The sequence below is a fragment of the Poromitra crassiceps genome (genome assembly GCF_964638095.1).
Source record: "Poromitra crassiceps genome assembly, chromosome: 12".
NCBI lineage: Eukaryota > Metazoa > Chordata > Actinopteri > Beryciformes > Melamphaidae > Poromitra > Poromitra crassiceps.
The window spans coordinates 32,968,877-32,990,473 of NC_139632.1; the positions used below are offsets into that span (position 1 = coordinate 32,968,877).

The window sequence follows — 21,597 nt, forward strand, 5'->3', positions numbered from 1 at the left end:
CGCATGGAAACTCATGATTTTACACAAAAAAAGGATGCTGCATAGCGCTTTTATTGAGCTCATCAATCTATGCAGCACGAGTATGTATGTATGTACAATAATGACACCTCGGCGTCTTGACACGTCGGCTACAAGAGAATCAAAAGTAAGGGTGAAACTTATGGTGATCTATACATTTTATATACACAAACACTTTGACTTGTGTCAAGCCCCATCTGACTTTGGGTGAAGCTGCACCCAATAGTGACTGACTGGAGTACAGTATCAATATCTACTGTACATCACACTGTCAAATCTGCCAATTAGCCTGGATCATGCTGACTGCCTCGCCGTCTGGATGTCAGCAGTCCACCCAGTCCCCTGGAGTCAGGTTACAAATAAAGCAATTAACGTTAACTGTGATCCGTATTTTAACTATTGGGGGAGGATACATTCAAACAGGCACTCTCAACCTTTTTCATACCCAAAACCCCTTAAATAGTTCATATTAGGGCCATGCCCCCCCCCCCCACATGGTGAGATCTCGTCTCTCTCGACCCCAAATCTAAGAATATCTTTATTGTTAGCTAGAACATGATTTTGTCCAGAATGCCATCATGACTGTGTTGTAGGCAGAGAGAGAACAGTGAAACTAGGATGAAAACACTCATTCTTCTTCATTCTATAATGGTGTCCAGTTCTTGTAAATGAAATAATGGCCAAGTTGAACAATTCATCAGTTTGATGGAGACCCCCGGTGGTCCCCGGACCCCCCGGTGGTCCGGGGACCACCCCGGACCCCCCCGGTGGTCCCCGGACCCCCTGTTGAGAACCACTGCATTCACACAGATTTGAAGCAGTGACAGAAAAACTTGAATGACCAATCCTGTTTTCTTCGAGCCGCCCAACGAGTCTCTGCTGCCCTGAGGTTGTGGAGGACGTTGGGGAGGGGCGGGCCATAGGGTGGAGGGCACAGGGTGGAGGGCACAGGGTGGAGGGCACAGGGTGGCCTAGAATCCAGTCAGTCCAATAGATTGCCAAAGTCACACCCTCTTCCAGGTTCTGCATACGTCCTAAGGGATTTGATCCGCCGTTCATTGTTCCATAGATACTGTTTTGTGCTAATAAAAACAGTTTGAACAATTCAGCTATATTTAGAATCAGGGGAGACCATATTTCACTCTGACATTTGTTCTTGTTTATATAGATTTTTTTGGTCAGAGTGAAATGTTCTATCATCTCTCCTCATTCTAAATATAGCTAATCACTAGCCTGGGTAAACCCAACCCCCACGTGACCTGCTCTCAGACCTGCTATCAGTCACTACCTTGTGACTAGTGAGCAGGGTCTGTCTGAGAGCAGGTCACGTGGGGGCTGGGTTTACCCAGGCTAGCTAATCACTTGGTTTGGCCAAGTAAAACGATTTTTATAAGCATCTTACTATGGAAAAAGTGAATGGCGGATCAAATCCCTTAGTACACAAGCCGAACCTGGAAGAGGGCGTGACTTCGGCACTGTATAAGGTGGAGTCAGGCGCGGGGGGGCGGGGCATGGTCGGAGCAGGGCTGCTGCAGCTGGACCACCACGGTCTCCACGGCGACGGTCTCCACGGTGATCTCCTCCTCGCTGCCGCTGCTGTCTAACTCATCGTCATCGTAGTCGGAGGACTCGGGTTCGAGCCCGGGGGGCGACACCCCCGACATGGTGCCGAACGAGTGGGCGGAGGTGGAGGCCAGCGAGCGCAGCAGGGGGGTGCTCTCAGACACCTCCTCATTCTCCTCCGGGCCACTCTCGCCATCCTCCGAGTCAGAGTCCGAGTCGCCCTGCGAGGGCACCACCTTCTGCTTGCACACCGGGCACGTCTTCTTGGTCTTGGTCAGCCAGGGGTCCACGCACCTGCTGTGGTAGGCTGAAGGGAAGAGACAGAATCGGGGGGGAGAAGGTTATTCCCCCCTGCTGTCCTGCTCCTTGCTCCACGCCCCCTCTGCTGATCTGGGGAGAGTTGTAGACTAGCACCTTCCTCCTCCGATACATGTGCAGTCGCCAGCCGCTTCTTTTCATCTGACAGCAAGGAGTTTCACTGGCAGGACGTAGCGCATGGGAGGATCACGCTATTCCCCCCAGTTCCCCTCCCCCCGAACAGGCACCCCGACCGACCAGAGGAGGTGCTAGTGCAGCAACCAGGTGAGGACACATACCCTTAATGCGGCTTCCCACCCGCAGACACAGCCAATTGTGCCTGTATGAACGCCTGACTAGGCTGGAGGTAAGACGAGGGCTTGAACCAGCAACCCTCGTGTTGGTAGGCAGGGAATCTACCGCTGCACTACCAGACGCCCTGATAAGCAGGGTCAGAGTTCATTCATGACATGGGCGTTTCCCTCCATGTCCACAACTTACAGATCAAAGGTCAAGGTACATGAACAGGGCAATCTACTGGATACTGTGTCATGAGCAGTGTTGGGCAAGTTACTTTCAAAATGTAATATACTACATATTACTAGATACCTTCATTTGAAAGTAATAAGTTACTTTACAATATCACTGTCTATGTAGAGTAACTCGTTACTTATTACACTACTTTTGCATTACTTCACCAAAATAACAGCAGCAGCAGAATGACATCGCCGCCCCGGAACCATCCCGAAAAATAATTTCAACCGCCTTGAAGTCAGTGTAAACAATCCAAAATTCTAAATGTTATTCTTTTCCTTTGTTATTATCATCTATAGTGGTTATTTGTATAAAAACACAGACAAACTGGGCTCCATCCAACTCGAGACAACTTTTCAGACGCTGGAGACAATCTTTCTCAGAAGAGACTAACGTGACAAATCTGGAGACTTTTTCTGACATGGGATTAACATTACCAGCAAGCAGCAGTTGGTTAATTTTGGTTATTTTTTATTTATTTATTTTTTAATAAAATAATAATAATAATAATTTGAACGTGGCAAATTACATTCGAACATGCCCCTCCTCCCCCACATTCGAAGTTAAATTCGAATTTCGAATAAAAAGTGACAGCCCTACAAAGTAACTGGTATAATATTACTGAAATTCTATAAGTAATAAGTTATATTACTGAGTTACTGCTAAAAGTAATATATTACATGTAATATGTTACTTTTGTAATGAGTTACCCCCAACACTGGTCATGAGTCATGAGTGGGGAAATGGACCCTATAAATTCTATAAGCGAAACAGGATTGAAACAAAATAGTCTTATCCACCTTATTTTTGAATGCCCCACTGTAAAAGATTATTGTGGGAACAAGGTCCGGTTTAACGTGACTTATTGTTGCAGCTTGCCATTTCTTTTGGTATACTCGGGTGCAGACCTGAATTATAAACTGGAAGCTGGAGTCCGTTATGAAAGTTATAAATATAGTCACGTTATAAACATCTAACCAACGCTGCGGGTCCGTATGGAAACAGTGTTACTCGAAATGGTTAAAAGTTAAATCAATTTGGTCATTCAGTGGCGTTTTACTGCCATGTAAGGTAACTATTACGCTAGCCGTTAGCATTAGCCACAGTAGCCGACTACCCACAATGCATTACGTTATCCCAGCACCCGAACGACACGGCTGTAGAGCAGAATGGCTCTGCTGTAAAATCCTCATAGACTTTTTTTTTGTCAAGTTAAAACAGTGTAAAAGTTACACCGGAAGCGGAAGAAGCACCCATCAGGCATCATGGCAGCTAGAAATAAGGTGGATAAAGAGGAGAAATGGTAAATTACTATTTATAGAGCACATTTGATAGTCTATTGACTACCCGGTGGTTTTAAATCCTGGACCCAGAAGAACCCTACTGGTTTTCATTCCAACCATCTAATCTGAGACAAGTTTACACCTGGGGAAGCACATGGATGGATGGACTACATTGTAGTTCTTCATCCATTTATCTGACATGTTAGAAAAGCAGCAGTTTTGTAACTAACAGGGTCCTACGATGAAAACAACCACATGAAGGCATTTCAATGCAGCATTGACAAACACACATGCTTCCACTGGGTTAATGTCACCACACACTTCCAGCCTGGACCCTGGAGACAGTCTTAAAGGGGCTGAATCACGGAGGACAGATGACATGTGTGGTCACCATTTGATACCTGATGCAGCATTTGTGTGTGTATCCCTTTAAGACCGCGAACCGCGGTTCACGGTCTTAAAGGAATACACACACAAATGAGGGATATACACGCAAATGCTGCATCAAGTATCAATGGGTTAAGCAATGAACATGGGAGTGATGAAAGGGTTTACAGCCTGGCTGCCACTGAGCTCCACATCACATGCACACGTTCAGCTTGGTTAGATGGTCAGATATTGAGAAGATGGTTTTGCAGCAGACAGGAGTGGAGTTAAAGGGACACTTCACAGAAAAAACAGTGCTGATTTATTTTGCACCCGATCTCACACACATCCAAAAACTGTAAACCGTTTGGCAGACATTCATTTAGTGTGAGATCATGTGCAAAATAAATCAGCATTGTTTTTGGATGAAACCCCCCTTTAAGGACACAGCTGGTTTCTGGGACAGGGGTGTAGCACCCTTTTAAGGACACAACTGGTTTCTGGGACAGGGGTGTAGCACCCTTTTAAGGACACAACTGGTTTCTGGGACAGGGGTGTAGCACCCTTTTAAGGACACAACTGGTTTCTGGGACAGGGGTGTAGCACCCTTTTAAGGACACAGCTGGTTTCTGGGACAGGAGTGTAGCACCCTTTTAAGGACACAACTGGTTTCTGGGACAGGGGTGTAGCACCCTTTTAAGGACACAACTGGTTTCTGGGACAGGGGTGTAGCACCCTTTTAAGGTCACAACTGGTTTCTGGGACAGGGGTGTAGCACCCTTTTAAGGTCACAGCTGGTTTCTGGGACAGGAGTATAGCACCCTTTTAAGGACACAACTGGTTTCTGGGACAGGGGTGTAGCACCCTTTTAAGGACACAACTGGTTTCTGGGACAGGGGTGTAGCACCCTTTTAAGGACACAACTGGTTTCTGGGACAGGGGTGTAGCACCCTTTTAAGGACACAACTGGTTTCTGGGACAGGGGTGTAGCATGCTTTTAAGGACGACACATCTGGTTTCTGGGACAGGAGTGTAGCACCCTTTTAAGGACACAGCTGGTTTCTGGGACAGGGGTGTAGCACCCTTTTAAGGACACAGCTGGTTTCTGGGACAGGAGTATAGCACCCTTTTAAGGACACAGCTGGTTTCTGGGACAGGGGTGTAGCACCCTTTTAAGGACACAACTGGTTTCTGGGACAGGGGTGTAGCACCCTTTTAAGGACACAACTGGTTTCTGGGACAGGGGTGTAGCACGCTTTTAAGGACGACACATCTGGTTTCTGGGACAGGAGTGTAGCACCCTTTTAAGGACACAGCTGGTTTCTGGGACAGGGGTGTAGCACCCTTTTAAGGACACAGCTGGTTTCTGGGACAGGAGTATAGCACCCTTTTAAGGACACAGCTGGTTTCTGGGACAGGAGTGTAGCACCCTTTTAAGGACACAGCTGGTTTCTGGGACAGGAGTGTAGCACCCTTTTAAGGACACAGCTGGTTTCTGGGACAGGGGTGTAGCACCCTTTTAAGGTCACAGCTGGTTTCTGGGACAGGAGTATAGCACCCTTTTAAGGACACAGCTGGTTTCTGGGACAGGAGTATAGCACCCTTTTAAGGTCACAGCTGGTTTCTGGGACAGGAGTATAGCACCCTTTTAAGGACACAGCTGGTTTCTGGGACAGGAGTATAGCACCCTTTTAAGGACACAGCTGGTTTCTGGGACAGGAGTGTAACACCCTTTTAAGGACACAGCTGGTTTCTGGGACAGGAGTATAGCACCCTTTTAAGGACACAGCTGGTTTCTGGGACAGGAGTGTAGCACCCTTTTAAGGGGGACACAGCTGGTTTCTGGGACAGGGGTGTAGCACCCTTTTAAGGACACAGCTGGTTTCTGGGACAGGAGTCGGACTCACCATGGGAACATGGCAGGACTCGCAGTTTGTCTCCTTCTTCATACTCGTCCAGGCAGATGGCACAGACATCGTAGGCATCCCCTGGGTCAAAAAGACAGTCATATTTATCCATTAAGTGCTTTTCACAACACAGGTTCGTTACAAAGTGCTTTACAGAGTAACACATATACCAGTGATTCTCAAACCTTTTCATATCAAGGACGCATAATTGAGTATACATTAGAGCCACAGACCTCCCGTTCGATGAAACATTGGGCCCTTTCACACCTAAAAGTCCGGACCAAGGTCCGAACCAAACTCATGTTGTTGTTACATTGTATACATTTGGTCCAGTAAGGTTCGCTTTCACACTGCAATGATCCCAGCGGACCAGCAGACTTTAACATGACAGACTTACGTCCTGTCGTCATCACCTGCGTGGGCCAAGCCATCTACTGATTGGCTTGTGGATAAGCGTGTGTCTGACGTCAGCGTCCCGGAACTGCTCACCACAATGAATGAACAGATCCACTTGGTTGTCATTATAATAGCATTATTATGGCATTGCTACCAGCAACACAAACTTCACTCGCAATACTCGAGATTAGTTCGTGTAGATGATTTGATAATCGCATGTCACGATGTTTGTCTACTGTGAGCCACCGTAGTGTTTACAAGCTAAGCCTATCAGCGTGCCTCTAACCCCAGCTGGTGTCCGAGTACCGGTAGCGTATAGCCAGTTCATGATTACATGCCAATGTATCTGGTCCGCAACTCACGTTATTAAAACTAGCAATCTGTTCACAAGTGTGTGATCCTTGACTCACACACACCACACGTGAAAGTAGATTTTACACTTCGAATTCGCCAAATGAACACCCTTGTTGTGTGCAAATTGTACCAACGCAGACAGGCAAGGAGGCGAAGACTGCAAGCCATCCTGCGAGCCTTTCTGGCAACGTGACGAGTGACGAGTCAGCTGTAGCTTCCTGTAATTGGTCCGATAGTGCGAACCTTCCAATAAAATGTTTTCACACTGCACAGGAAGCAAACCTTGGTCCAGCTTGGTCTGGACCGAGACCACCTCTTTTGGTCGGATCAAAGACTCTGTCTTTGGTCCGCACCATGCTCCGTGGGAGGTTTCACACCTGTCATTTTGGTTCGGATCAAACTGGAAAGTCCGAAAGTCCGGACCAAACGAGGTAGGTGTGAAAGCGCCCATTGTCTCTGACCAAAATCTGACAATACTTTTTATCAGTAGAAATGATTTTGCGCAGAACTCCATGACTCCATATATTGTGGGTTAGAGACAACAGTGAAACTATGTTCCAAACAGTCACTCTAGTCTACATTCTCTAGCGGTGTTTTTTCACTGAAAAACAATGCTGATTTATTTTGCACATGACCTCACACATATCCGATAACTGTAGTTTGACAGTTATTGAGAGTTGATTTGAGTTAAAGTTATAATCTATAAGATTTCAGTTTTGTTCTCTTGGGTGACACCTATGGCAGTGAGTAGTAATTGCAGGTGAGATCCAAACTGTTATTACACTGTGTCAGGTTCTTTGGCCCCATAGTAACCACCCGTAATGATAGCAGAGATGGAAAAAGTAGCTTGTTATCCTAATTCACACAAGAGTTGTCAGGAACCTACAGTGACCTACAGAGTGAGTCTGTTGTGTTAGCTCCGCCCACCCTGTGTCACCACAGACACCAAGTTCATAAATGCTGCAATATTGAAAATGCAAAGGCTTCCATCAATGGGCCATAGGCTCAATCACCACTGTGTTAAGTCACTATCAGATAGATAGTGACTTAACACACATTTATTAGATGAACATCTTTGAGATTATACCTTTTAAATTGTGGACCAGTGATGTCATTCATGCACAAATGACATCACTGGTCCACAATTTAACTCAAATCACAGATTTCAGATATGTGTGATCATCATGTGCAAAATAAATCTATTTGATTTTTTGGTGAAGTTCTCCTTTAACTTATGGTAAATGAAAAGGACTGAAGCACCTCTGAGCACCCTGCTAAAGTTTCAATGCTGAGCTCCAGTCAGCAGCAATCTGCCATGTGAATGACATCAGGCTCATCCATGACACCTAAAGCCAATACAAAGAGCACTGCTTCAGGAGTGTCATTCCCTCACATTGTGTCTGCGTCACATTTCCCTAAATGACCCCCCCCCCACACTTCCATCTATCCAATCACAGGCAGCAGGTAGAGCGCCTGGCTGCCAAACAAGCCAGCGCCGCATTTCCTTTTTGAGTCCTGACGTTTACAAGAGGTGGAAAGACTCTCACTGCTCCAAAAGCCCAGGAATTTCACAACAGACTCTCCTTCAGATTCCACAGAGTTCTTCTCCCTTCCCTTCCCTTCTCTTCCCCTGCCTTGGCTGAAGGGGGGTGGGGGGGGGGGGGGGGGGGCAGGGCTGTGGGCCGGTGTGTTTATGTAAGCTCTAAATGAGTGTGTTTTCCCCCAGCCGGGCTCTATGTGTGTGTGTGTGTGTGTGTGTGTGTGTGTGTGTGTGGGTCGGGTCGGTACCAGGGCTGCATGTGACCGTATAAGGGCTGGGGAGTCACATCGCCCAAAGCCCCCTCCCTCCCTCCCTCTTCCTTGCCCTGCTCCTTCCTTTTCTCTCTGAGCGTCAGCAACTTCCATCCTCTCCACCTCTCCCTCCTCCCTCTCTCTCTCCACCGCTCCCTCCTCCCTCCTCCCTCTCTCTCTCTCTCCACCTCTCCCTCCTCCCTCTCCCTCTTCACTCTCTCTCTCCACCTCTCCCTCCTCCCTCTCTCTCTTAACCTCTCCCGCATCCCTCTCTCTCTCCACCTCTCCCTCCTCCCTCTCTCTCTCCACCTCTCCCTCCTCCCTCTCTCTCTCCACCTCTCCCTCTTCACTCTCTCTCTCCACCTCTCCCTCCTCCCTCTCTCTCTCCACCTCTCCCTCCTCCCTCTCTCTCTCCACCTCTCCCTCCTCCCTCTCTTCACTCTTTTCTCCTTTCTTCCTTTCTCCTACTAGGGGTGTCAAAAATAGATTCATGTAAGAATCGTGATTCTTATGATGAATCGATTCTCAATTTTTTTTTTTATGTAAGAGCATTTTTATCCTTTTGGATTACTTGAAATTATTTTTCTTGAAGTCACTAAGAATTTTTATTTGTGCAAGTTTAGCACAAATACGTGTTACCTTTTGACCTTTACATTATTGCAATCAGTTTATGAAACCTTTTGAAATATAAAAAGTTAAAACACAATCTTATACACTTTATATGGCTATTTCACATCCCACCCAAATCAGCCACTTTGTCTAAAATGCAGGAAGTAACACAATAAAAAAAGCTGGCATTCACTGATATAAATTGTATATACAATCACTGATATAAATTGTATATACAATTTATATCAGTATACCGTCTAATCTTTATATTGTGTTACTTCCTGCATTTTAGACACAAAATGGCTGATTTGGGTGGGATGTGAAATAGGCTAATTCTGCTTTCATGCCATAATTTGCTACACCAGCTTTGTTAGCACACAGCGGACTGGAGTAGATCCTGTAATCCCCCTCTATACTGAATCGAGAATCGACCCCAGGAATCAAAATCGAATTGAGAGATACCCAAAGATTCACACACCCCTATCCCTATCTTCCCCAGATTTTTGTCCAAATCTCTTCCTTGCTATCTTCTCTTCCCGTCATTCCAAAGCAGCTCCCACCCCCTCTCTGTCTCAGGCCTCTAACCCAGTGGACAGAGAGGTGAGAGAGAGAGGGAACGTTTATGTCTCTCTCTCTCTCTCTGTCCCAGGCCTCTAACCCAGTGGACAGAGGGGTGAGAGAGAGAACGTTTATGTCTCTCTCTCTCTCTCTCTCTCTGTCCCAGGCCTCTAACCCAGTGGACAGAGGGGTGAGAGAGAGAGGGAACGTTTATGTCTCTCTCTCTCTCTGTCTCAGGCCTCTAACCCAGTGGACAGAGGGGTGAGAGAGAGGTAACGTTTATGTCTCTCTCTCTGTCTCAGGCCTCTAACCCAGTGGACAGAGGGGTGAGAGAGAGAGAGGGAACGTTTATGTCTCTCTCTCTCTCTCTCTGTCCCAGTGGACAGAGGGGTGAGAGAGGTAACGTTTATGTCTCTCTCTGTCCCGGGCCTCTAACCCAGTGGACAGAGGGGTGAGAGAGAGAGGGAACGTTTATGTCTCTCTCTCTCTCTCTCTCTCTCTCTGTCTCAGGCCTCTAACCCAGTGGACAGAGGGGTGAGAGAGAGAGAGGGAACGTTTATGTCTCTCTCTCTCTCTGTCTCAGGCCTCTAACCCAGTGGACAGAGGGGTGAGAGAGAGAGAGGGAACGTTTATGTCTCTCTCTCTCTGTCTCAGGCCTCTAACCCAGTGGACAGAGGGGTGAGAGAGAGAGAGGGAACGTTTATGTCTCTCTCTCTCTCTCTCTCAGGCCTCTAACCCAGTGGACAGAGGGGTGAGAGAGAGAGGGAACGTTTATGTCTCTCTCTCTCTCTGTCTCAGGCCTCTAAGCCAGTGGACAGAGGGGTGAGAGAGAGAGGGAACGTTTATGTCTCTCTCTCTCTCTCTCTGTGTCTCAGGCCTCTAACCCAGTGGACAGAGGGGTGAGAGAGAGAGAGAATGTTTATGTCACTCTCTCTCTCTCTGTCTCAGGCCTCTAACCCAGTGGACAGAGGGGTGAGAGAGAGAGGGAACGTTTATGTCTCTCTCTCTCTCTCTGTCCCAGGACTCTAACCCAGTGGACAGAGGGGTGAGAGAGAGAGAGAACATTTATGTCTCTCTCTCTCTCTGTCTCAGGCCTCTAACCCAGTGGACAGAGGGGTGAGAGAGAGAGGGAACGTTTATGTCTCTCTCTCTCTCTGTCTCAGGTCTCTAACCCAGTGGACAGAGGGGTGAGAGAGAGAGAGAACGTTTATGTCTCTCTCTCTCTGTCCCAGGCCTCTAATCCAGTGGACAGAGGGGTGAGAGAGAGGGAACGTTTATGTATCTCTCTCTCTCTATCTCAGGCCTCTAACCCAGTGGACAGAGGGGTGAGAGAGAGAGGGAATGTTTATGTCTCTCTCTCTCTCTGTCCCAGGCCTCTAACCCAGTGGACAGAGGGGTGAGAGAGAGAGAGAACGTTTATGTCTCTCTCTCTCTCTGTCTCAGGCCTCTAACCCAGTGGACAGAGGGGTGAGAGAGAGAACGTTTATGTCTCTCTCTCTCTCTCTCTCTGTCTCAGGCCTCTAACCCAGTGGACAGAGGGGTGAGAGAGAGAGAGGGAACGTTTATGTCTCTCTCTCTCTCTCTGTCTCAGGCCACTAACCCAGTGGACAGAGGGGAGAGAGAGAGAGGGGACATTTATGCAGGCATGGGGCCAGCATGGAGGCAGGAAATGCTGAACTGTGACACTGACTGCGCTATTCTGAGTGAAGCAGAGAAAAAGTGCCCTGCTGAACTCCCAGACTCGCTCTGGGGACTTAGATAATGAAAGATAGTGAATGTGGCGTGTATATGTATAGTGTAGCGTGTCGTTATGTCGTAACGTTATGTCTGGGGGCGGCTGTGGCTCAGGAGGTAGAGCGGGTCGTCCACTAATCAGAAGGTTGGTGGTTCGATCCACGGCTCCTCCAGTCCGCATGTCGAAGTGTCCTTGGGCAAGACACTAAACCCCGAATTGCTCCCGATGGCTGTGCCAGCACCCTGCGTGGCAGCTGGCCGCCTTCGTTGTGTGAATGGGTGAATGTAGGCACATTGTAAAGCGCTTTGGATAAAAGCGCTTTATAAATGCAGTCCATTTGACCATTTACCATGTCTTAACATGCGCTGTCTGTGAGCTCCTACGCTTTGTACTACTGATAGGTACTATACAGATACTGTATGTACTACTGTACTACTGATAGGTACTATACAGCTTCTCAGTGTGCCTCTGCTCCAGTGGCATCAGTACAAAAACCTGTACTTTCACTGTACTTGGCAAATAAAGTGACGTGTCCCTGATAGCACAAGTGTGAATGTAGTAATTTGCAGCGTGAGTCCAGAGGGAGCACTCAGGGATGCACTTACAGATGCACAATGAGATCAGCGTTCGGCACGTCATCGTATCGGCCGATAAGGACTTTCAAATTAAATAGCGGCCTCGGCCCGAAACGAACATTTCTGCCGATAAAATGTCGCTGTAATTATGTCCAAATGCTCGACTAAGTTGAAGTAGTTTTCTTATTTTGCACAGTGAACGTGTACATTTTGAAAAGCATTGTTTTCATGTCTGCATCTGCCAGTGGGCCGTCACGATAAGAGTAGGTATAATAATGTGTTCACTTACTACTTACTTTGATGTTCTCTGATATTAGGTGGACAAAAATGTGTGCATATACAGTGTCAGTAATGGATCAGCCATCAGGATATCCAATGTTGTGTATCTCTAGTAGCACCCTCAAAAACAATCTAGAGCCAACAACACACCGCAAAGACGAGGCCGACCGCCGACTATCGACTTGGTATGTCTGGGCTTTAAGAGATATTTCAAAAGCGATAAAACGTGCATGTTAAATTGTGTCTAGCGCCTAAAGACATCTGAAAGACTTCCAAACAAGCCAGCCCAGGACAGCATTTTGTCCGGTGCAGCAGCCAGCAGGGGATAACTCACAGTCCGGTCATCCCTCCTCACAGAACGGATTACAGCAGTGCTGCAGATCAAAGAGGCTACGCTGCTGTGGACCTTACTCGCTCCACATCTCTGGAGCCTCGTGAGGGCCAGCTCAGTCATGTCATTAGGATGGACCTGGCATGAGAAGGTAAGTATGAGAGCAGGCTCCAGGCTTCTGATGACGACACCTGACGAGATGTGTCCAGCTCGTCTTCTCCATAATTAAAGAGCACTGTGCGTTAAAATAGAAAATGGACGGTTGCAGCGTGCTCTTGGGAAATGCAGTCATCCCACCACTGGGCTTTTTAATATGAACACTGTCTTTACTGTCCTCCTCAAGCCCTTATATGAAGTGCTTCTGTTGGACATGTCCTCCTCAAGCCCTTATATGAAGTGCTTCTGTTGGACATGTCCTCCTCAAGCCCGTATATGAAGTGCTTCTGTTGGACATGTCCTCCTCAAGCCCTTATATGAAGTGCTTCTGTTGGACATGTCCTCCTCAAGCCCTTATATGAAGTGCTTCTGTTGGACATGTCCTCCTCAAGCCCTTATATGAAGTGCTTCTGTTGGACATGTCCTCCTCAAGCCCTTATATGAAGTGCTTCTGTTGGACATGTCCTCCTCAAGCCCTTATATGAAGTGCTTCTGTTGGACATGTCCTCCTCAAGCCCTTATATGAAGTGCTTCTGTTGGACATGTCCTCCTCAAGCCCTTATATGAAGTGCTTCTGTTGGACATGTCCTACCCAAGCCCTTATATGAAGTGCTTCTGTTGGACATGTCCTCCCAAAGCCCTTATATGAAGTGCTTCTGTTGGACATGTCCTCCTCAAGCCCTTATATGAAGTGCTTCTGTTGGACATGTCCAACAGAAGCTCGGTCAGCTCTGACGTTGGGTAACGGAAGGTATTTTTTCCTGTCCGATCAATAACAGCCAGTTCATGTTGTAGCCAGTTTGCATGGTGCTGAGCTGGTGGGAATCCCTCACGTCACAGTTTCAGGGCCAGTTGCACAAGCTAAAAGCAGCCCTCCTCCTCTCCTCTCCCCTGCATTTTGCATCAGTCAGCCAGCCGGCCAGCACTCCTGCTCTCAGAGGAACAATGATGTCCTACTGAACTTCACATGAGGAGTGAATGTGTGTATGAGAGAGAAGGACTGAGAGAGAGAGAGAGAGACAGAGTTGCAGAACAATAAAAAGTAAAAGCTTCTTGAGACAGCCAGACAGTGCCAACTGGCTGTGAGGCCGGTGTGCTGTGACTAAGAGGAAGAGAGACCTCCTCTTAGCCACACGGCGGCTAAGCCTCTGCAGCTGCTCCCCACCTCAGGAGGAGGGGAGGGTGACTCATCAGACCCAGGGAGGGCCCAGACTGGAGGTCAGGGGTGAGAGGGAGAGCCCGGCCTCTCCCAGACTGAGCGAAGGGGCGCCGGCTCGGTTTGAACGGTGCACAAGGGGGAAAAACGATCCCCCCGTCGGCGTCACTCAACACGTGTTGACTTGATGCAGGGCTTTGAGCTCGCCGGGCGTCTGCTGACCGAACTCTCTGGCCCCCGAAAAAGCACGGTCACACGTCAAAGCTCACAGCCTGACTGGATGACGCAAGAGCCTGCAATAAAAGTCCGTGGGCGAGTTGACATGATGGCAGCTGCTATGACATAACCCTGTACATTGACACAGATCTGATGCTGCGTGCTGCTCACACTGGTACTGTGCTCTTCATCAACAGCCATTGTGCAGCAGCCATATAGAGAGCCCCTCTGTACTCTGGTATGTGGACTCTCGTCTCCATACATGTGAGTCTGACATCATCCAATGCCTTCCACCTCTGTCTCCATCACACATGTTCTGCATCCAGCTTTCATCACCTGCATCCAGGTGATGAAAGCTGGATTGTTGGTGGAACAGTCCTTTTAAGTCTTGAACCCATTGTCTACTGTTCAGTCAGTGTATATTATATATATATATATATAGACATATATATATATATGTCTATTGTTATGTCTATGTATATATGTCTATTGTTCAGTCAGTGTATATTATATATATATATATATATATATATATATATATATATATATATATATATATATATATATATATATAATATATACTATGCACAGAGTACTCTATGCACAGAGTACATTGTAAACAGACAAAAGTTGAGCTAGCAGAAAAGGTATTTGCATTGCAAAACGATGCTATAGCCAGGCTGACCCTTGTACCAAGACAGAGGAGGAAGAGTTACAAAACCTAGATGGCCCAAGAACTTTGTAGTCAAATGCTAAAGTCCGGACACAAACCCCCCGCCTCTTGAACCACTCAAATTGGGGCTGGGTAAATAATAAAAAAAAATAAAAAAAAATCGATATACTGATATCGAACATTCATTTGAAGGAACTGATATCGATTCATAAATCCCAATATTGATCTTTTAACATAATGCATTTTCCCGTGGATGCTTGAAGCTTTAACTCCGTTATACTCGCGTGGTTTGTTTTTTTAGCACAACAAGATCTCGTAAACATCTGTAAACATGTTTTCGCGGCAAAAAAATTGGACCAGAAAACCCTTGTGCCATCAAAAATTGAATTTCTACCTAAATAAATACCGTAAATTCCGGACTATAAGCCGCGGCTTTTTTCCAGTTTTTTGGCCTTTTTTGCCCCCTGCGGCTTATATAACGGTGCGGCTTATCTATGGATTTTTCCAGCAAACGGCCACTCGGGAACCTCCAAAATCTATGGATGTTGGTATGAGGCAGAACGAGAGCAAGACAGACATTATGAGAGCGAGACCCTGATTGGATGATGTTGCAAAAAATGTGCCTCGCGACCTGATTGGAGCACTGTGCCACTACTCTCTCTCAGCCACTACGGTAAAACACCCTCCCTCCTCCCTCGCTCCGGGGGGAAAAAGGCAGCGATTGAGCCTGAAAGACAGTCTGAATGAAATTGAATGTAACATTCCCAATTCTATGTATTACATTCTAAAAAACTAACAGCAACATTTTGGAAGGCTAAGCCACACAACTAGCTCGTTGTAATCTAACATCATGCTTCAAAAGATGGAGAACTGGCTGTGTTACGACGATGGCGGCGATTGAGCCTGAAAGCCATGTCTGAGACAGTAGCGAGACAGGAACAACAACAGCAGCAGCAGCAAAGGATCATGCACAAACCCGAGACGAAAGGGACTGTCCGTCAGGGCGTGGACGACTGTGTCAGCAACTCCCTCCCGACTACCAGGAGAAAATTACAAACTTCGGCGAATTCACACAAAGAAAGATCAAGGAATATTCCATCGGACCGGAGCAGATCATAAATATGGATGAAGTGCCTTTGACGTTCGACCTGCCTCTCACTAGGACTGTTAACAAGAAAGGTGAATCGTCCATCACGTTGAGAACCACAGGTCACGAGAGAACGAATTTCACTTGTGTTCTTGGCTGCACAGCATCTGGAGTAAAGCTCCCGCCGATGGTGATTTTTAAGCATCTCACAATGTGTGATTTTGTCTGGGGATTAGTGACCTGACTTTTGTTTTGTTGAAATGTTAATAAATGGGAGCTTCCCCAAACAGCCATCTCTTTCCCGACAATCCCCTCTGTGCACGAAGCCTTACATATGGTAATTAAACATCAAAACACCCGCGGCTTATAGACCGGTGCGGCTTATATATGTAAAAAACAGTCAACTCTGCAGGTGCGGCTTATACACCGGTGCGCCTTATAGTCCGGAATTTACGGTATATGACACATAGTTTATTGATGCGCTCACCTATTACAATGGGTATTTCTGTATGTTCAAATTTTATTTTCCTGTGCCAACAGGTTAAGACAGAGATAATTTAATATAACATTAGTATTAAACATTAATTCATTTTTTATTTTTTTTTAATAAATAGACCATGTCAGGGTGCCCAAGTATAACCCATTTTCAATGGTTTTAAATTGAAAAAACGAAATGGGGGAATCCGTTTTTTTGTTTTTGTTTTTCAGTTTCTTTTTCTTAATGTTTTTGTTTTTCCGTTTTTTCCCCCGTTTTCGTTTTCGTTTTCGTTTTAAACTTTGAAACAGAAAAACGGAAAAACGTTTTTAGCAAAACAATTTTTTTTTTCTCCCTAAATTCATGGCGGGCCACTTAAAAACGGGCAGCGGGCCGCAGTTGGCCCACGGGCCGTAGTTTGGCCACCCCTGATTTACACCATTAGTTCTTTGAGAATCTCTTTCATATCCAAGCAAAATTGGTATTGTAACTGAAATATCGATATCAAATCTGGACGTTGTGTATCGGAATCGTATCGAATTGGGAAATCAGTGGCGATACCCGGCCCTAACACATACAGCTGTTTACCTCTCCAGGTTTGAGATAAACTAGACTAGACTTTTCCACCTAGTCCAGCCAGGGGCATGAACAAGGCTGCATTCCACAGCGTCAGCCATGTGTCTCGTCTCCACAGAGAGGAACTCTTCATCTGCGGGGAGAGCTTTGTGGAAAGATCTAATCCGTATTAATCTGATTAGCTCTGAAGTTCAGGTCCAGAGACGACTAATGTGTCATAACGCATTCGTGACATCCCATTCCTGGACCACATCATGTGATGAAGAGCTAAAGACCGCTTACATCATTCTCTACCAACCCCCGAGGTCAAAGGTTACGTCAGGATAAGGTTGACAGAGATGATTTTCCATCTATTGTTTCAGCTTTACAATCTTGTTGAAGCAGAGTGTGACATGAACAAAGCTTGGTCAACCAAATTAAATGAACTTTTTAGAGTCTGTCATCACTGACACACTCTCACATGTGCAGTACAAGGAGTACAATGATAATGTGGCAAATGTACCTCTTTAAACCTCTAATTTAGAAAACTACTAAGTCTACACATTCAAAGTCGATTGATTTAGGTTTATTCCTGCTTAATGTAATGAGTTACTAGAGTAGGAGAACATGGTGTGTGAACAGGGGGAAGGGGAGGGAGGGGAACAGAGGTAAGAGCGTGTCGTCTCTGAGCTGAGGTGCTTGAGATGTTTCCATACCTTTCTTGTACTTGTGGATGGGAAGTTTCTTCAGCTGGTCTTTGCGCAGGCGGCTCCTGCGAGCCCGGTGTCGATCCTGGACGAACTTGGTGATCTGGACAAAAAGAGACCCAATCTAAATCCTTCAGAACCACCTGCTGTTCCTCTGCATGTTTTATCCACCTAACATCTAGGGGAAATTGTCTGAAACTGTAAAATATACACAACAGATTTCACTCTATTTAAAGTCATGTCACTGTATGCCTTAAAAACGGCTTAATAATTCCTTAGGAGACCGCCAGGACCTGACGCATCATTGTTGTCGTTTCCCTCCATACAGGGAGCACATGATGACATCACTGAGCTCAAACCATACACCATATCATAAATATGGACGTATCTACCATGATGTCACCAACTGGTTTGTGGACTCCGGTTTTCAAGCCTCAAGGTTGGCATTTTGACCGTCGCCATCTTGGTTATTTGGAGCCAGAAGTGACTTAATGTGGACGAGAGGAGCTGCAGCGCCGCCTGCTATTGGTCCGTGATCAGCGAGCTGCGCGATCACTGGACAGGCGACCTGCCAATCATGCCCCAAAGCAGAGTCTGATTCATCAAGTATTTTACTCAAAATGGGACCATAATTTACTAAATGACCATCATGCTGTATTGAAGAAGACTTGAAACTAGCAACTGAGACCATAAACCCATTAGGAAAGTGTTTACTAAGGTCATAAATCAAGTGAGAGGTAGGGCCATTTTCCCATTAACTTCCATACAATCAGAATTCTTTATGCAGGCCCCTGCTGGCTATTTGAAAGAATGCAGGTTTAAGACACTTGGGCATTGGCTTCCTGAATGGCGCTACGAGCTAGCCCCTTGAATCAAACAAGGCTGGTTTAAGGTGACCTACCATGAAGACAACAATGAGGATGAGGCAGATTCCCACGATGATGAGGAAGGGGATCAGGTAGTATTCCAGCGGCAGGCTGAAGTCTGGCATGAGGACCACATGACCCCTACAGCCAATCAAACACAAGCAGTGTCAGGCGAGGACAACGATACGGACTGACTGACACACACTGAATGACCGTGACATACACATGAAGATGGCAGCGTTTCCTTATGGCTCATCATTGATTCATTGGAGTGTCATTCATGATAAACAAGCTGCAAAGTCACAAAAAAGCCCCTCTATCTGCCTCATGAGATTTCACACTGTTAAATAATGGGTTACAGGGCTGGAACACCGATTTACAACCCTGCTTTTACAACAAAGCTTTCACAACGCACATTTTTATGGCTAATTTGGTCCACGAAACACTGCACAGAGCGCGCTCGCTGTTCATTCCTGCACTGATGACTTGGGAATGACCTGAGAGTACTTGTGAGGTATCTTTCTGACAAGCAGCCGAGACGCCAGCTCAGATCAAAGTGGAGAAACGGGGCTTTCATGTGATTTGAGCTGTTTTTGACAGAGGCAGACATCTTCTCATTAGCAGACGATCACCTCAGCAGCAGCAACCGCTAATACACTGACAGAGTATGAGTAGACCAGTCGTCTGCCTTGAAATATCACTGCAGGTATTACCAAGTAACAATATCACATCAAACTCATATCCCAGAGCTGGAGAGCCGAGAAGAACGGCCTGGCCAGTTTGAGTGAAGCTGCTGGATAAAAGTTGTCGCTTCTTAAAGCCCCCATTATCGAACTCTTTTACCTTAATACCCCAAACATTCACATTTTGGTACCACATTGGTACTATTATCTGTGACATCATCAATGGTTTCACATGTAACATTATGCTGACTCCCCCCCCCCAGAATTCTGACATTAAACTCAGAATCTTTATTTTCAGAATTATGACTTTATTCTCAGAATCCGGATTTAAACTCAGAAGTCAAATACATTTTTCACATGTGGCCCTAATCCTCTAACGTTGCAAGGCAGCTGGATTTGTGTGAGATTGTCAGGTTAGTAATCCTCTTCAGTAGCTTTCAATTGTGTGAAAAAAAATCAGGCGCATCATTGCTTTCATAATAACGTTAAATCGCTGCGCGACACTCTGCAGGCCCCAATATACTACTATAGAATCAGGGATGATTACTTCTAAAAAGCAAGAAAACAATATGTTAATATCGGTTTCACTACTTTGTCATATTATATGCATAAAACGATAAATATCCATGTAATTAATGTGTCATATTATGGATAAAGTGTATATATCCGCTCTGCTGCATAACGGGCGATCTTCATTTATCTTTCCAAAGTATTTTCCAAGCTTGCGGGCTTCTGTGTGAGCAAGTGGAAGTGACGTGACACATGGGGGTGTGGTTTCACCTAAACTGGGTTGCGTAAAGACTTACACGCGTCCTGGAGCGGCTAACAGTGTCAAAGTAGGGCTGTGCAATAAAATCGATACAGCAATATATCGCAATATTTTTTCCCGCAATACTGTATCGATATTTCAGAAAAATATCGTGATATATCGCCATATCGATTTTTAGCACAGCCCAGTGACACAATAAGGATGCTTTTTATTTCAGTGCGTTCAGTAAGACACTCAACACTCGGTAGTTTTGACTCAATTTGTCCACTAAGTTATCAATATAAAGTGATGCAATGTGCAATTAAATTTTCAGTAAATTATGTAGAGTATTGCAATATATCGCAATATTTATTGTATCGCAATGTATCGTGATACAATCGTATCGTGACCCATGTATCGTGATACGTATCGTGAGGTCCTTGCCAATACCCAGCCCTAGTGTCAAGTTGCCTGGAACTCTTAAATCCATTTCCTGCACAGCATCTTCAAATTCAAAGTCTTCTGCTGATAAACCAATGGGATGCTATAATTTGTGAAGTACGTATAGGAAGTTAAATGTATTTCGCTTGCTAGCTTGACTAGCGGCATGATTAGCTACCACTCTCACTGAAGTAAATCGAGACAACATTTGTGGATATTTGGAGCTATTTCCCCCCCAGCAGGCCAGTTACAAACACTGCAGAAAGGTCAGCAAAGTAGAGTACAAGCAAACACATAATATCTGATATCTGAACGTCCAAACAGGGAAGTCTAGCATTTATGTGGGGGTGCAGTTTCGCCTCATAGAAAAACGACAGAATGAGGCTTTAACAAAATTATTATACTGACACATTTTTTAAGAGAGCACTCTGAATTGGGAACTGTTTCTGAGTCCCGCTGCTGTCATGGGCTCAATTTAGACGCGATATTGACTGGCAGGAAAGCGAGATTTGGGTGTAGACTTACCCCTTGTCATAAATGTAGTCTTCTTTCAGAGAGTTGGCCGTCTCCTCACTCACAAACACAGATGGAATGTCTATCTGCTTCATCACATCCACTACAAATGGAGGAAGGAGGAAGGTGCTATTAATACATGATGTGACATGAAACATTCTGTTTTCAGACTGGAAATGAAAATGAAAAGCTGCCATCAGAGGAAGACACAAATAGACACAAATAGGATTTGTTTGTTTCATACTAAGGAACAGCTGTTTAAATATCTATCCAGTCGGCGTTGGAGTCTGAAATTACTTCTTCAAAAGGGCTCACAGAACAGCTGCAAATTTGACCATCCACAATCATTTAGCATTCTCAAAAGATGATGTTTTGTGTGTCTACGCTGCCCAAACACTTAACGCCCCCCTCCAGTGGTTTATAAGATCTTTCACATGTTTCTGAGTCATGCCCTGACACTGTTCATTAACTGTTTGCCAAATATTTGTTGTGCTCTAAAAATGGAATGATGAGGTATGACTCAATGGAATGCTTTAGTCATCCGTAATGACAATTTTGATTCTGACTGAAAGCGAGCTGGACTGTTACCTAGTAGAGATGCTGCGATCCGATCATGTGATCGGATATCGGCGCGATATCAGCCAAAAAACATGGATCGGATTGGATCGGATTCCAGCGAAAATGACCGATCCAAGGCTCCGATATAAGCACTCCATTCCATGACT

The 21,597-nt window shown here is 45.8% G+C and overlaps 1 protein-coding gene across 1 annotated transcript in view; it reads right to left on the reverse strand.

Annotated features, from left to right (window-relative positions):
- Positions 1-1,324: 1,324 nt before the first annotated feature.
- rnf13 (ring finger protein 13) overlaps positions 1,325-21,597 on the reverse strand; it is an 84,394-nt gene continuing 64,121 nt past the window's right edge. Inside the window, exons 6-10 of the mRNA XM_083647096.1 lie at positions 20,885-20,975; positions 18,523-18,628; positions 17,631-17,724; positions 5,969-6,049; positions 1,325-1,888 (exon numbers count right to left, since the gene is read on the reverse strand). Coding sequence (XP_083503222.1) covers positions 1,509-1,888; positions 5,969-6,049; positions 17,631-17,724; positions 18,523-18,628; positions 20,885-20,975 — 752 coding nt within the window. The 3' untranslated portion in view covers positions 1,325-1,508. The remainder of the gene's footprint in view (positions 1,889-5,968; positions 6,050-17,630; positions 17,725-18,522; positions 18,629-20,884; positions 20,976-21,597) is intronic.